The sequence below is a fragment of the Meles meles genome, chromosome 16 (assembly GCF_922984935.1).
Source record: "Meles meles chromosome 16, mMelMel3.1 paternal haplotype, whole genome shotgun sequence".
Lineage (NCBI taxonomy): Eukaryota > Metazoa > Chordata > Mammalia > Carnivora > Mustelidae > Meles > Meles meles.
Genome location: NC_060081.1, coordinates 68,862,774 through 68,876,461, shown reverse-complemented (window position 1 = coordinate 68,876,461; position 13,688 = coordinate 68,862,774). Strand labels below are relative to the sequence as shown.

The following is a 13,688-nucleotide window of genomic DNA, read 5'->3' as shown; positions in this document are numbered from 1 at the left end:
CAGTCTTTCCTTCTCACTTCCTCTACCCGGACACTCCCCCAAATCCCCCACTCGACCTACTGAAATTAATTCTTAGAAAATTTCAGGCACACAAAATCTTTCACAAATGTGTATTATTTATTATCTCTCGTGGATCTTCTAAGTCTAAAATTTAATGCCCCTGACTTATCATTCCCCAGCCGGCTTAAGATCTCAGTAGAAAAAGGCCATGAGAGTTTTTATCTTTATGGTTCCATGGTTGTCCAGCACTAGATTGGAATAAGGTAAATTAATCTGTCCAATAGAAGTAAACATGTGGCTATTTTCCGGCTGCCCCGGGTGCGCATGCCTCCGCAACACGCACTGGGCGCCGGAGCGAGGCGGACGGAGCGCGGGTGACCCAAGAAAACACCGCGGGAGAAGCGGCACAGGGTCTCCGAGAACGGTGCAGGCGGGCCAAACTCTGGAGCCCCGCCCCGCCCCGCCCCCGTCCCGCCCCGCCCCTCGCCGTCTTCGGGCGGAAGTGCCCCCACCCGCGGCGGCGCTCGGCCTCGCACTTCCGGCGGGAGGATCCGGCCCGGCGCGCCCGCGACCGAGGTGAGTGGGCGCGCCGCGGGATTTGCGCGCGCTCCCGCGGTCGGGGGAGGGCCAGCCCGGGCGGGAAAGTGGGGTCCCGGCCGGGCTCTGCGCGCCGAGGCCCGCCCGGGCTCCTGTCCCTCTCGGGCCTTCGTGTCCGCGCCGTGGAGGGGCCGGGGCCTCCGCTCGCCCTCCCCAGCCGCCTGCCGCGCGCGCCTCCTCGGCGCTGCCTGCGCGCGCGGCGACGGGCCGGGTGCTGAGCCGGGCGGAACTGCGCGGACCCGGCCCGGGCGGCGAAGACGCCGCATCCCGCGGTGGGGTGGGAGTGCGGGGCGCACAGTAAGACACGTGGGCAAACTGGGCATCGTCAGGTGGTAGGAGGTGCCAAGAGGACGAGGAGCGGGCCCTCGAGGAGGGTACAGCCGAGCAAAGGTCCGCGGAAGAGGGAACGGCCGGTGCAAACAAGGACGCAGGCTCGATGGCCCTGGCAAACGGCCAGGGGCCAGCGTGGCAGGCTCTGGGGCAGTGGCGGGAGAACAAGGTTGCAGACACAGGCAGAGGCTAGATGGTGGAAGGCCCTCCTCTCGGGCCCTCTCAGGTGTTGGGATTCGCCCTGTGAGGGCGTGGTCTGCTTTCGGTGCGTGAGCCTTCTCTCCTGCTGCTGTGTGGACTCCGGGCTGTGGGGGAAAGAGGAAGCAGGGACACCAGTTAGGAGACCGTTGCAGCCCCGAGGTGAGATCACCATTACGGAGGCAGATGAAGACAGGCAGCAGGTCCACAGGGGATCTGTGAGAAGGAACTGACCTGGGATAGGATTGGAGGAAGGAAGGAAAGAGTGGTTAAGGATGAGTTCATCATTCATTTGGGGGCTTAGGCTTAAGTAACGGGGTGTATTGTGCTGGCATTTACTAATGACTTTGGAATAGGTTGGGGGAACCTTCAGTTTGAGGTATCTTGGGTGGAGCTACCAGGTAGACTCTTGGAGGTACCAGCCAGGAGCTGGCAGAAAAGGGTGGGGCTAATGGAAAGAATTTAGAAATCACTGGAATGTCTCTCAGATGGGATGAGATTACTCAGGGGAAAATGAAGAAAAGCCAGGGTCCATCCCTCAGGCGGTCAACTTTTATAGGTTGGTTGACAAGGAGGAGCCAGTGAAGAAGGCCAGGAGTCCAGAAAAGCAGAAGAAACAGCAGGAGAGTGTGGTGTGGCATCCAGGAGGCTTTACCAGGAGGAGGAAGTGGTCAGTTTTGTAAGGTGCTGATGAAAACAGAGACTTGGTTCTCAGAGGAGAACAAGGGGGGAAAGTTTAGTGACTCAGTGGAGCAGTGAGGACGGGCTGAAGTGAGTTTGGGCTGCAAGTGAGTACGGATGGTAGTGCAGGGGACCCTGGGGGAGTTCTGCTGTAAGGGGGCCAGGAAGGGCGTAAACCCTGCCACAGGCCACCGTCAGCCACTGTACCAGATGCCACTGACTCGCCTCCCAAAAGGCAGATGATTTTATCTTCCTTTCCTAGAAACAGGTCCAGAGTTCAGGACAAGCGAGAGTCCCGATGTTCATACAGGAGCCAGGAATGGATCCCAGGTCTTTCTCATCCCAAGCTCACACTTGTAGCACTAAATAGCACTGCCCATGTTACAGTCACAGATTGAGGGGGGCCAGGTGCTATGGGGGGCTGTGCACCAACTCCATCCTAATGTGGCTGCTGCTCCCAGCTAGGCTGCCCTTTGGGGAAACTAATGCAGAATATGGAATTCCTTTCTTGTTAAGTGGGATTTGAAAAAGAGCATTTGCCCCTTTAAGCCTGGTTTCCGTTACCATAAAAGTAGGGTGGGGACCGTATCAGTTACATATCTCTATTTCCAATGCTAGGTATACAGTGGTGCTTAATAAATGGCCATTGAGTAAATGGCTAGATGATTTCCAAGAGCTCTTCTAGGTGAGGTCAGATTTTGTGTGGGGTTAGGTGACAATAAGAGAATGAGTGTTGTTAATTTGGAGACAGTGCTCCCCGTGGGCTGAGGTAATCTGAGGGACTTTCTGGAGGTGGGGGACCTGGACTGGCTGAAGGAAGGGTGGGATTTGAACAGGAGGTTGGGGGTGGGGGTTGGCACAGATTGCCATGTTGGAGCAGAAACTGCACCAAAAGCAGAATATGTGACAGGTTGACTCAGAAAAGTACAGACTGCTCTGCCTTGGGTGGGAACCACAGGGATCAGGTGCTGGCAGGTGGAAGGCCCTGTTGTTGCCCCTGTGGTTTAGACAGTCGTTCTTAGCACGGAGCGCTTTTGCCCCCCATGACATTTGGCCATGTCTGGAGACATTTTTTGTTTGTCCCAACATGGGATGAGGAGGAGGGGCTGCTCTCGGCATCTCTAGTAGGTAGAGATCAGGTCACTCCTAGACATCCCATGGCGCAGGAAGAATGATCTGGCCCCAAGTATCAATAATGCCAAGATTGAAAAGCCCGGGTATAGAGAAAGGCAAGGATGCTAGAAGCCACAGTGAAGCAGCCATGCTTCCGCCACCTGCGGGGCCACAGGGATCGCGCTAGCCACCGTGCAAGCACCACAGCCGTGCTGCTGGGCCACTGCTGCAGATGGTGTGGTTTCTCCACTCGTTCTCAAACACAGTTCTATGAAAAACATGTCCATGGCAAACATACTCTTGGAAATTGCAGTGCACGATAGAACCATGGAAAAACTGCACCAGGTAAAACAGCTGGGTTCTTGGGGCGCCTGGCTGGCTCAGTACGTAGAGTACATGACTCTTGGTCTCAGGGTTGTGAGTTCGAGTCCCATGCTGGGGACAGAATCTACTTTTAAAAAAAAAAATTGGGTCCAGGGTTCAGGTAATTATTAGTAAGTCATATCTACGTGGATTATCAAAGTTACAAAGGATGTGGCGCAATTCTCAGTTATGTGGACTGTCACTCTCTTAGACCCCCCCCCACCATTATCACTAAAAGCTAGGAGAATTCCCCTAAAAACACCCCCACGGGTTTCCAAAATTCCCCTCTGGAGAATTGTAGCCCTACCATATCCCTCCAACAAAACCTTATGCTAGCTCCCAGTTTGCCTCTGGGAAGGGCAGTGATAACCCAGCTTCCAGGGTACAGAGCTGGATGAAAGACTCCCTTCAGAAGGGACTGGGGGTGGGGAAAGTGGGGTATGCCTGGTCAGATGGTTCTAGGAAGGCTTCCAGGAGGTGGCATTGCAACAGGTTGGTGACACAGAGGAGGAGATGGAGTCGGAAGGGACACTCGTGAAGCAGCAGGTGGGATAACGGTGCACCTGCGTCAGCCTGGTCTCAGAGCCTGTGTGCTCTAGACCCTAATTAGGGCTGCCTAGATGGATGGGCCAGGAGCAGGCCCCGCCTCTGGAGGAGCAGTCCTTAGAGCCTAAGGGCAGGGGAGGTATTGGTTTCCTGGTCCGTTTTTAATGCCTTAAAGATCAGATCAGTTCCCGAAAACCAAGTGCCGCTCCCTTGCACTGAGTCATAGACCCATACGGCCAACTCAGTGCGCCCAGTGAGCGCAAGACTGCCATGAGCACCGTGCTCCGGTCTTCCTGGGGCTCAACCTCCCAGGGGACAGACACCACTTAGAGCAGCCTGCCCTGCGCAAGTCCACCGCAGGGAAGGTAGGGGAGCCGTAGGAGCAGCCCATCGAGGGGCAGGGGTAGTCCCTGAGGAGACAACCATTGAGCTGAAGTTGAGCAGCAGCTGAGAGAGGAGTGGGGGTTGAGCAGCTTGTCCCTTCCTTCGGGCGGGAGGAGAGCGCCTGTGTGTCTGGGGGGCCCAGGCAGCCGATGGGATGGGCACAGAGAGCCCGGAGCCAAGGCTGGAGAGGCCAGCCGGGACAGGCCAGGATGGCGGAGCTGACAAGAAGGCTTTTGGTCTTTATCAGAGGAGCACCCGGAGCACTGTAGGGCTGACATCTGATCTGACATGATCAGATTTACGTTTTTAAAAGGTCACTTTGGCAGCAATTCATGGAGAACAGCTTGAGGCGACAGAGTGAACGCGACTAGAGCTCTGTGAGCCCACGCTGGGCCCGCACCCCTTCCTGGCCTGCTGGGTCCACTTTGGCCCGCTCCCTGCAGGCAGGGGTGGGGTGGACCCTCGCTCTGCCCAGCCATCTGAGCTTCCTGTCCATTCCTCTAGCCTCCGACCTGGGGACACGTGAACCCTGCGGCCACTCAGTCATGGAGAGGGTGGGCTCAGGCCACCAGCCCCTCGGATGAGGCCTCTGCCTGGGGCTCCGTGGGTGATTCCGAATCATGGAGGTGAAGAGGACACCTCCAGCCAGGAGCCCTCGTTGACAGTCGAAGCCCAGCTCGGCCAGCTCTTCCCACCGCGGTGTTCCAGAGGGACGGCTGCCCCCGCCAGCCCAGAGCCTGGGAGCTGCAGCTTCCCCGGATGGGGCGGTGGGGCCTCGACGTGGCCTTTGTGTGGAAGGCGCTCCTGACTCTGGGGCTGGTCCTCCTCTACTACTGCTTCTCCATCGGCATCACCTTCTACAACAAGTGGCTGACGAAGGTAACGGGAGGCCTCGCAGCACAGGTGGCCGGCTGGGCGGGGGCTGCAGCCAGGGCCCCAGCGTCGCCGAGTAGTTAGCGCAGGCTGGCACAGGCTTCAGCTGTTGAGACTGGAAGCTAGTCACCCTCATGATGGGACGGGGCCCTAGAGCCCTGCCACGGCAGGGGTGCCCCTCAGATGGGTGGGTCGAAGGGAAACTGGGAAAGGGGGAGACACCAAGGAGGAGCTGGGGTCACTTGGGATGAAGGCAGCAACTGGCTACCGACTGGTAGAGGACGACTTCGGGGTTTGACTAACCGGTCCGGCCGCACTGGCCAGCGCTGGCTGTGACCCGGGGGCTGGAGCGGGAGGCTGACGGGCCCTGGGACGTGGTGGAGACAGCACCGGGGCGCGGTGGACTCCTGGTCTGCCACCGGCTCTCAGCATGATCTCCAGTGTTGGAACTACGAGTCTCTCATCCCAGGTGATTGCTGTTCCGGGGGGAGCCCCTTGGCCGCTGTAGAGCCCTGGGGAACCCCGCGGTTGGCGCCACTGCTGCTGGCCTGGCCGAGTGGGGGGGGCCGTAAACCACACCGAGTGGGAGGGGGGCGTAAACCACACCGAGTGGGAGGGGGGCGTAAACCACACCGAGTGGGGGGGGGGGGCCGTAAACCACACCGAGTTGGGGGGGGGGGCGTAAACCACACGGAGTGGGGGGGGCCGTAAACCATGCTGGACTGTCTGTGCTTTGGGCTCCTAGAGCTTCCACTTCCCACTCTTCATGACGATGCTGCACCTGGCCGTGATCTTCCTGTTCTCCGCCCTGTCCAGGGCCCTGGTTCAGTGCTCCAGCCACAGGGCCCGCGTGGTGCTGAGCTGGACAGACTACCTCAGGAGAGTGGCTCCCACAGGTTCGTGGCCCTGGGGCGGCCCTGGGTGCATGGAGGCTGGGGGCGTGTCATTTGGAAAGCTGTGGGCTGAGAGCAAACAGAGCCTTGGTGGCGTGGAGCGAAGGCCCTCTCCACCCACCCCCTTCACTCCTCTCAGCCTGCCTCCCCTCAGCCCTACTTCTGCCTCTCATGTCCTCCCCAGTCCCCCCTGCACATACACACCACACGCATGCTCACACACACCGCGAAAAGCCCTGGATGCAACACTGGCCTTGACCAGGCGCTCGGAGCCCACACCTGCCCTCACCTTGCTAGTGGGACGATGAGGGGCACCTCGGAGCACAGAGGAGGGGAACCAACCCAGGCCCAGGTGGAGAGGGCTTCCCAGAGCATGGGCTGAAATGGCGGAGGGTTTAGTGCCTGTGCAGGTCTGCAGGGGGACCAAAGGCATCTTGGGATGCCGGGAACCGCTGTGCTGGTGAGAAGTGGGAGGCAAGAGAGGGTGGCAGGGACAGATCCTGGAGGGCCAGGTCCTCCATGAGGAGTGTGCCTTCCACCGGGATGGAGGAGAAGCTGCTCTGACCAGTTGCGTAAAAGGGATGACAAGACCCAAGGGATTAATACCCTTCCTCTGGGGACAGTCCCAATACTTAGCAGGCCCCGCCCTGCCCTGCCCATCAGCCCTGCTGCTGGAGCAGCACCCCTCCCTCTTTTTGGCCAGGAGTTAACCCTTCAGTTGCTGTGAAAGGAAGGCCCAAGGGCCCCAGAGAAAGCCAGGGTGTTCAGGGCAGAGCAGGGGGCACTTGGGGGTGCCATGGAAGTGTTTAACAACTGGCCTGCCCTTGCTACATGTCCCGTGGGGGCCCGTGTCTCCACAGCACTGGCAACGGCGCTTGACGTGGGCTTGTCCAACTGGAGCTTCCTCTACATCACCGTCTCGCTGTGAGTCCCAGCACGCCCTCCCTGGCCCCCGCCCCAGGGCCAGGCTCAGGCGCCCTGTCTGACCCTGTCGGCGGCCCCTACCCCGGCCTGTGGGGCCTGTGGGCTGGCCCCGCCACCACCCCAAGGAGCAGCCCCTGCTCTCAGCTCCGCCCTGGTAGCCAGCAGCCCTCCCAGCAGTTGATGGGCTCCGAGGGCTGCTGTGCCTGCCTGGTGGCTGTGGGGTGCCAGGTGCTCAGAGCCGTGCTGGTCATGCGGGGGAGGAAGGGCACTGACCCGCACAGAGGGGCAGGTGTAACAGCTGTTTTTCATCGCTGACCTTGTAGTTCAGGGTGCACAGTCCTGCCTTCTCTTTTCCTCCTCCCATCCCTCCTTCCTGATCCCAGGTCCCCAAGGAGAGCAGATAAGTAAGAGGACGGGTGAGCTCAGGGTTGACCTGGAGCCTCTTCTCTCTGGCGACAGAGGCCCCTTCGTCAGAGATTGCTGCCTTTGAAAAGGTCACGAATCAGCTGGATGACTCAGGCCTTTGGTCTTTTGTACTCAGATTGCTCAGCTGCCTGGAGGAGAGCCAGCTGCCCTCAGGGAAGTCAGGGGTCCCCACAGCCTCCCACCTTTCTAGCACAGTCCGTGGGCTCCTGTCCTGGTGGGAGCTCTGAGCCCTGGGCCCTGGAAGTGCATCGTGGGTAATTTGTCCTTGCAGGTACACCATGACCAAGTCTTCCGCCGTCCTCTTCATCTTGATCTTCTCCCTGATCTTCAAGCTGGAGGAGCTGGTGAGGCCCCAGCTCCCCTGGTCCCTCCTACCCCCACGGATGCTAAGACTAAAAGGGGTGTCTGAGCAGTGGCTTGTCAACTGTATGTGACAGAGGAGACAAGGCCAGCCCAGCTGGCAATAACTCCTGTCGCTGAGGAAGGACCTAGGACAGGCTACTGCTGAGAATACTTAGCAGCTGGCATGGCAGGTGTAATGACCAAAAGAATGACGGGAAGAGAAAGGGTTCAAGGATAGGGGTCAGGCGCAGGCGGGTCCTGGAGGCAGTTGCCCCTTATTTGCCAGGGCCAGAGTACTGGGGGGCCTCCTGGGGACCTAGAACAGCTGTAGGAAAGTACTCCGGAAGCTTAAGTAGGGATGCTGGGTACATGTGCACGGAATGTCAGTCCTGCCTACGTGGATGGGAGGGTGCTGGCTGGGACCCCAGAGGTCACGGGGGAGAAGGGTTTCTTGCGCCAGATCAGCCAGCATAGCCCCTGAGCCCCAGGCTCCAGGGTTGAGAAACTCGGGACCCTGCAGTCAGTGGCCGCTGCTCCCCACCCTGATAGCGTGCGGCCCTGGTCCTGGTGGTCCTCCTCATCGCCGGGGGCCTATTCATGTTCACCTACAAGTCCACACAATTCAACGTGGAGGGCTTTGCCTTGGTGCTGGGGGCCTCATTCATCGGTGGCATCCGCTGGACCCTCACCCAGATGCTCCTGCAGAAGGCGGAACTTGGTGAGAGCAGGCCGCGGGCCCCAGGCAGGGTGGAGGCAGGCCAGGCTGGGCCTGACGACTCACGTCCGTCCTCATTCCGCAGGGCTCCAGAACCCCATTGACACCATGTTCCACCTGCAGCCACTCATGTTTCTGGGGCTCTTCCCTCTCTTTGCCATATTTGAAGGTACGTCGGGTCGTCCACCTTGGGGGCCCCTCGGTGCAGCAGATCCCCTCCCTGCTCTGTGGCCGGCTCTGTGGTAGCTGCAGAGGTTACAAAGATCAAAGGTGCCGTCCGTCCATTGGCAGAGCCTGGTCGAGGGGCTGGACAGACATTAAACCAGATGGCTGGAATCCAACATGATAAATGCTTACACAGAAAGTGTACGTAAGGGGCGCCTGGGCGGCTCAGTTGGTTGAATGTCTGCCTTCGGCTCAAGTTATGATCCCAGGGTCCTGGAATCGAGCCCCACATCAGGCTCCTTGCTCGGCGGAAGGCCTGCTTCTCCCTCTCCCTCAGCCTGTTGTTCCCCCTGCTTGTGCTCTTTCTCTTTCTCTTTCTCTCTCTTTCTGTCAAATAAATAAATAAAATCTTTATTTTTAAAAAAGTATATAAAAGACAACAGTCGATAATGATAGTGGACGTGGTACAGCCCAGCAGCTATGCCAGGGTGGTTCTGATCTGTTTTGTTTTTTTGTTTTTTTTTTTTTAAGATTATTTATTTGAGAGAGAACACGAGCAGAGGGAGAGGGAGAGCAGGGAGCCCAACTCGGGGCTCCATCTCGGGTCTCCGAGATCATGACCTGAGTGGAAGGCAGACACTGAACCGCCTGAGCCACCCGGGCGCCCCTGTTCTGATCATTTTACACGTGCCCCCTCAACCCCCCACGTGGCAGTCTGAGCATATGTCCATCGTGCAGGTCAGAGAAACAGGTGGAGAGAAGTGAAGATAACCACCCAACGAACCAGAATTCGGTTCCAGCTGCTGGTTCCTGAGTCCTTCCTCTTAACCATGATGTGTTCTGTCTCTTAGAAGGAGCAGAGGGCCAGGAATTCTTTCAGGAGCCTAAAGTCAGGAGTGGAAAGCCAAGTCAAAAAGACTTCCAGGCCGCGTATTTTGGAGGCTGGAGGAGCCTCTGCCAGGCAGACAGGCAGGGTCTCCCAGGAAGTGCGATCAGTAGGTTCAGAGGGTGGCGGCATGGGGGATGGACTGTGTGGCCGAGGGGCAGGAGGCTGGGTAGGGCACCCTCCCCTCCCACCTTCACTTCCCAGATAAGAGGAGAAGGGGTAGGGGGTGAACCATCCTGGCTGCGAGCGCAGGCCTCCTTCCTTCCTTCCTCCCGGCTTTCAAGATTAGTCTTTGTCCCTGTTTATCCTTCCCCAAGTCCCTTCCTTCTGTCCTCAGGGTCCTTACAGAGACTTCTGCCCCACGTTCATTTTAGTTTCAAGCAGTGAAGCCTCTCAAACTCTCCAGCTGGTTCCGTTGTCCAGGAAGCTTCTGCTCTGCAGCCTCCTTTTTCTCCCAGTTACTGTCTTCCCCCACCCTCGCCTTCTGCCCCCTGCACCACCCGGCACGCCCCCTCCGTCCTGGCCACGGACACCCTTCCCCATCCCTGCACCCCCTCCGCCGAAAGCCTTGGGAGTTGTCACTTAGCAAAGCTGCATGGATTTAGCTCCTTTAATCTTTTCTGGTAAATTAATCCCCCAAGCGCCTTCAGCACTTAGGTTGCTCTTTCCCGAATTTCCTTCAATTTGCCGCCGCCTTTGCAGTACTGCTGAGCCCAGCACCAGACAGCGCACCCTACATCGGGCGGCTGCTTGCCTGGGAGGGACTGTCACTCCACACTGCTTGGGCGCTTCCCTCCAAAAATCTCAGTGCTCGGCCTGCCTCCAGCCCCCGCTGGTGCCTGCTCTGTGCCTCTCTCGGGACCTTTTCTGCACAGACCTACGGAGGGACGGGAACCCTCTAGAAGCCACACCAAACTTGGTGTGTAGGGGCCAGTGGGCGTGTTTCAGGAACAAGGCTTTATCCTATATTTATGTGTGTGCGTTTACTTCTTGAGAACCGTTCCCCACGCTATACTGAGTTATGCAGCTCTGGCTGAAATGCTCTCATTTTATCGCTGAGGGGACGGTCCCAAGAGGGGGCATGTCTCAGCCACGTCCCACGGCTGTGTGATGGTGAAGACCCAGATTAAAGTGGGGAAGGTTTGGGAGGATGAAATGAGGTCCCGTTGCTAGGTGGCCCACCTGACATTGAGAGGGAGGGTTCGCCTCAGGGCCCAGGGCGCTAACAGTTGTCCCTTGATGGGCCGCCCCGCCTCTTTGGTCCCCTACTTACCACAGCTGCAGAGGCCACGTGAAGTCACGCTCCTTCCCAAAGATAGGCAGATCAGCAGGGGACAGGCCTTCCACCCTAGCCTGGAGACACTCGGGGGGCCATCGCTGCCTCCCTGGGTCCCCAGGTGTCAGGCTGTCTGCACAGTGTTCTCTTCCACCTGCCATCCCCCTCCTCAGGGCTGCAGCGAGTGGGGCCAGGGTGGGGGGTGACTGCCCCCTGCTGGGTCTCCCACGCCCTGGGGACACCAGCGCGTGGCCTCCCACTCTCTCCCTTTGCTTTCAGGTCTCCATTTGTCCACGTCGGAGAAGATCTTCCGTTTCCAGGACACCGGGCTGCTCCTGCGGGTGCTGGGGAGCCTCTTCCTTGGAGGGATCCTCGCCTTTGGTCTGGGCTTCTCTGAGTTCCTCCTGGTCTCCAGAACCTCCAGCCTCACCCTCTCCATTGCTGGCATTTTTAAGGTGCAGACGTGGGGGTGGCCCCAGTCCTGTCTTACAGCACAGACCCTAGGCTCAGTAGCAGCTTCTGTCCCAGCTCCCACGCCCCAGACCCTAGCAGAGACGAAACAGAGTGCCTGCTTAGTGTGCTCTCGTCTGAAACTGCCTGCCGTCCTGGCCGCAGCCCTGCAGGGTGGTTCCCAGATGGAGGACACACACCCAGCAGGTGGGATTCTGACTCCACTGGGCCTGGGGTGCATTCTCCTGTTACCATGAATGCCCACTCTGGTCTCTGGTCGTTTGGCAGTGGCCTGGAGCTGTGGGTTGAGAAGCCCCATCCAGACTCACTGGGAAAGGGGCCTGTGATTGATTGGCGATGTCTGCCATGGTCACAGCAAGGGACAGTGCTAGCACGGGTGCCCTTTGTTTGCCTGTTTTGCCTTTACTGCTGCCCAGCAGCGCATGTGCCTCTGCTCTCAGGCATCCCCCTCCCCTGCCACCCCTCACACCGCCCTGCTCGGCCCATGGGGGCGGGGTATGGTTTCTCCTTGATGAGACAGACGCAGGTGCTGGAGCAGTGTTGCCTAAACCCAGAACCGTAAGTCTCCCCAAGGCGTGAGCTGCGGTTCTCAGAATGAGTCATGTCACCAGTCCTACCGGCAGCCACCGTGTCTGCAGAGCCCTGTGGCCAGTGTGTGTCCTGTGGAGCCCGGGGTGACGGGGCATTCTCCTGTGGCAGCGTCGCGGTCCTCCCTCCTGTGCACATGGCCGCAGGCTGGACACTCTGCTCCCAGCCTTGGGTCTGGTTTGCCTCTTTGAACCCTGACAGAATGCTGCGCAGAGCACCTCCCTTGTTGCCTCTCAGTAGCACAAAGGGAGGAAAGCACTGCCGGCAGGCCTGGGGCTCTGAGCTCAGGGAAGCCTCCATTTTGCCCTGCTGGCCAGGCCGCCCCCGGCCCCAGGAGCTCTGGCAGGCCACGCTCTGCCCTGCTCTTGTGCCCGGTGCCCCCACCGTCTGCCTTCTTGGCAAAGGAGCCAACTCCTGATCGCTTCCCCTTCCTGCCCCTCTGCCTTTAGGAAGTGTGCACTCTGCTGCTGGCCGCCCACCTGCTGGGCGATCAGATCAGCCTCCTGAACTGGCTGGGCTTCGCACTCTGCCTCTCGGGCATCTCCCTGCACGTGGCTCTCAAAGCCCTCCACGCCAGAGGTAACCCGAGCCCCGCTCCGAAGCCGCTTTTCTGGTGCTCCCCCCGTGACTCAGCCCCTCTGATCTCCCCTCGACCCAGCCCGGGGGCCCCAGCCACCCAGCCAGGAAAGGCGGGTGGCTCCCCTCACCCAGGGCTGCAGCCGTCTCCACATGGGCCCCCCTACTCAGAAGCTGGTCATCTCCAGGGGGTGGGGGGAAGTAGGTGGGACCTGGGCAACTCGACACGCACATCGGGGGACACCAAGAAAACCGTGTTTGGGTCTACAGCTGGTTTCTCTCTGTCCCCAGGTGACGGTGGCCCTAAACCCTTGAAGGGGCTGGGCTCCCACCCCGACCTGGAGCTGCTGCTCCGGAGCAGCCGGCCAGAGGAAGACGACAATGAGGAGGAGGGGGAGTACTTTGTGGCCCAGGGACAGCAGTGATGAGCCAGGGGACTGGCAGGGAACCAGGCTGCTCCCAGGCCTCACCCCTCACTGCAGCCCGGGAGCAGGGGCCTGGGACTCTCCCAGGCTGGGCCTCGGGGAGCACGTGACCACGCAGTGGGGCTCCCGCAGATGGCTGGTGGAACAGAGTGGGGGAGTGTCAGGTCAGAGCAGGGCCCAGATGTGCCCAGCTGTCCAAGGGAGCGGGCTGGTCTCCGAAGCTTGCTGGGCGCTGACGGCCCAGGTGGTAATTTCCAGGGGCAGAGCGGGTTTTTAAGGGGCCGGGTTTAGACTGCGGAGCAGTTGGGAAGGGGAGATGCCAAGGCTGCAGCCTGGCATCTCCCCTCGGGTCTGGGGCGTGTCTTTTCTCAGTACAGGTCTATTTATAGTTTGGAAATAAAGGATTTACAGTCCACTGGCCACTTTGCTGTTGCCTGGAGGAGTGGGGGCTGGGAGGGGAATGTGGACCTTGCTCTCCCCTTCTTTTCCTGCCCGGGGCCGCCTTCAGATGACTGGTCAGACTGCAGGCAGGGAAAAAAAGTATGAACAGAGCACCATTCTGGGGCTGTTAGGGCTTTCGCAGCCTAGATTTGAGTCCTGTCACTTACTAGCGGTGTGACCTTCAGCAGATTGCTCAACTTCTCTGTACCCCAGTGTTTTTCTCTGTGAAATGGGAATAATTTTCTCGGTTATTCAGAAGACGGAGTCAATATTGATAGTAGATTAAATGTTATATATAAGTGTTTATTTTGCAAATTATTTCAATAACCATGGAATCAGGACCCTACACGAGTGATAGAACCAGGATTCACAGCCAGGCCCCGTGCCAAGCACATGCCCATGGAAGAGACGCAGATGGACTGGCTTATGCGCCTCGGGGATCTGAGCAGAATTTCTGTTCACCTGACTTGGACGG

At 58.9% G+C, this 13,688-nt stretch overlaps 1 protein-coding gene across 2 annotated transcripts; it reads left to right on the top strand.

Annotated features, from left to right (window-relative positions):
• The first annotated feature begins 430 nt into the window (after positions 1-430).
• On the top strand, positions 431-13,191 carry SLC35C2 (solute carrier family 35 member C2). Of its 2 annotated transcripts, none has more exons than XM_045980441.1 (10): positions 431-576; positions 4,717-5,091; positions 5,831-5,981; positions 6,839-6,902; positions 7,600-7,672; positions 8,220-8,388; positions 8,471-8,554; positions 10,992-11,167; positions 12,221-12,350; positions 12,639-13,191. In XM_045980441.1, exons 2-10 carry the CDS (start codon positions 4,972-4,974, stop codon positions 12,770-12,772), a joined length of 1,101 nt encoding a protein of 366 aa, XP_045836397.1. In that variant the 5' UTR covers positions 431-576; positions 4,717-4,971; the 3' UTR covers positions 12,773-13,191. The 2 variants fall into 2 exon arrangements, with proteins under 2 accessions (XP_045836397.1, XP_045836398.1); XM_045980442.1 differs by lacking the exon at positions 431-576 and adding an exon at positions 1,030-1,287.
• The last annotated feature ends 497 nt before the right edge of the window (positions 13,192-13,688 follow it).

Bases quoted from the DNA above. Each gene is read 5' to 3' on its own strand.
- SLC35C2 (XM_045980441.1), top strand. From the start codon at position 4,972: ATGGGGCGGTGGGGCCTCGACGTGGCCTTTGTGTGGAAGGCGCTCCTG. The intron at 5,982-6,838 runs GTTCGTGGCCCT...GTGTCTCCACAG, and splicing joins CAGGAGAGTGGCTCCCACAG to CACTGGCAACGGCGCTTGAC. The intron at 6,903-7,599 runs GTGAGTCCCAGC...TTGTCCTTGCAG, and splicing joins CTCTACATCACCGTCTCGCT to GTACACCATGACCAAGTCTT.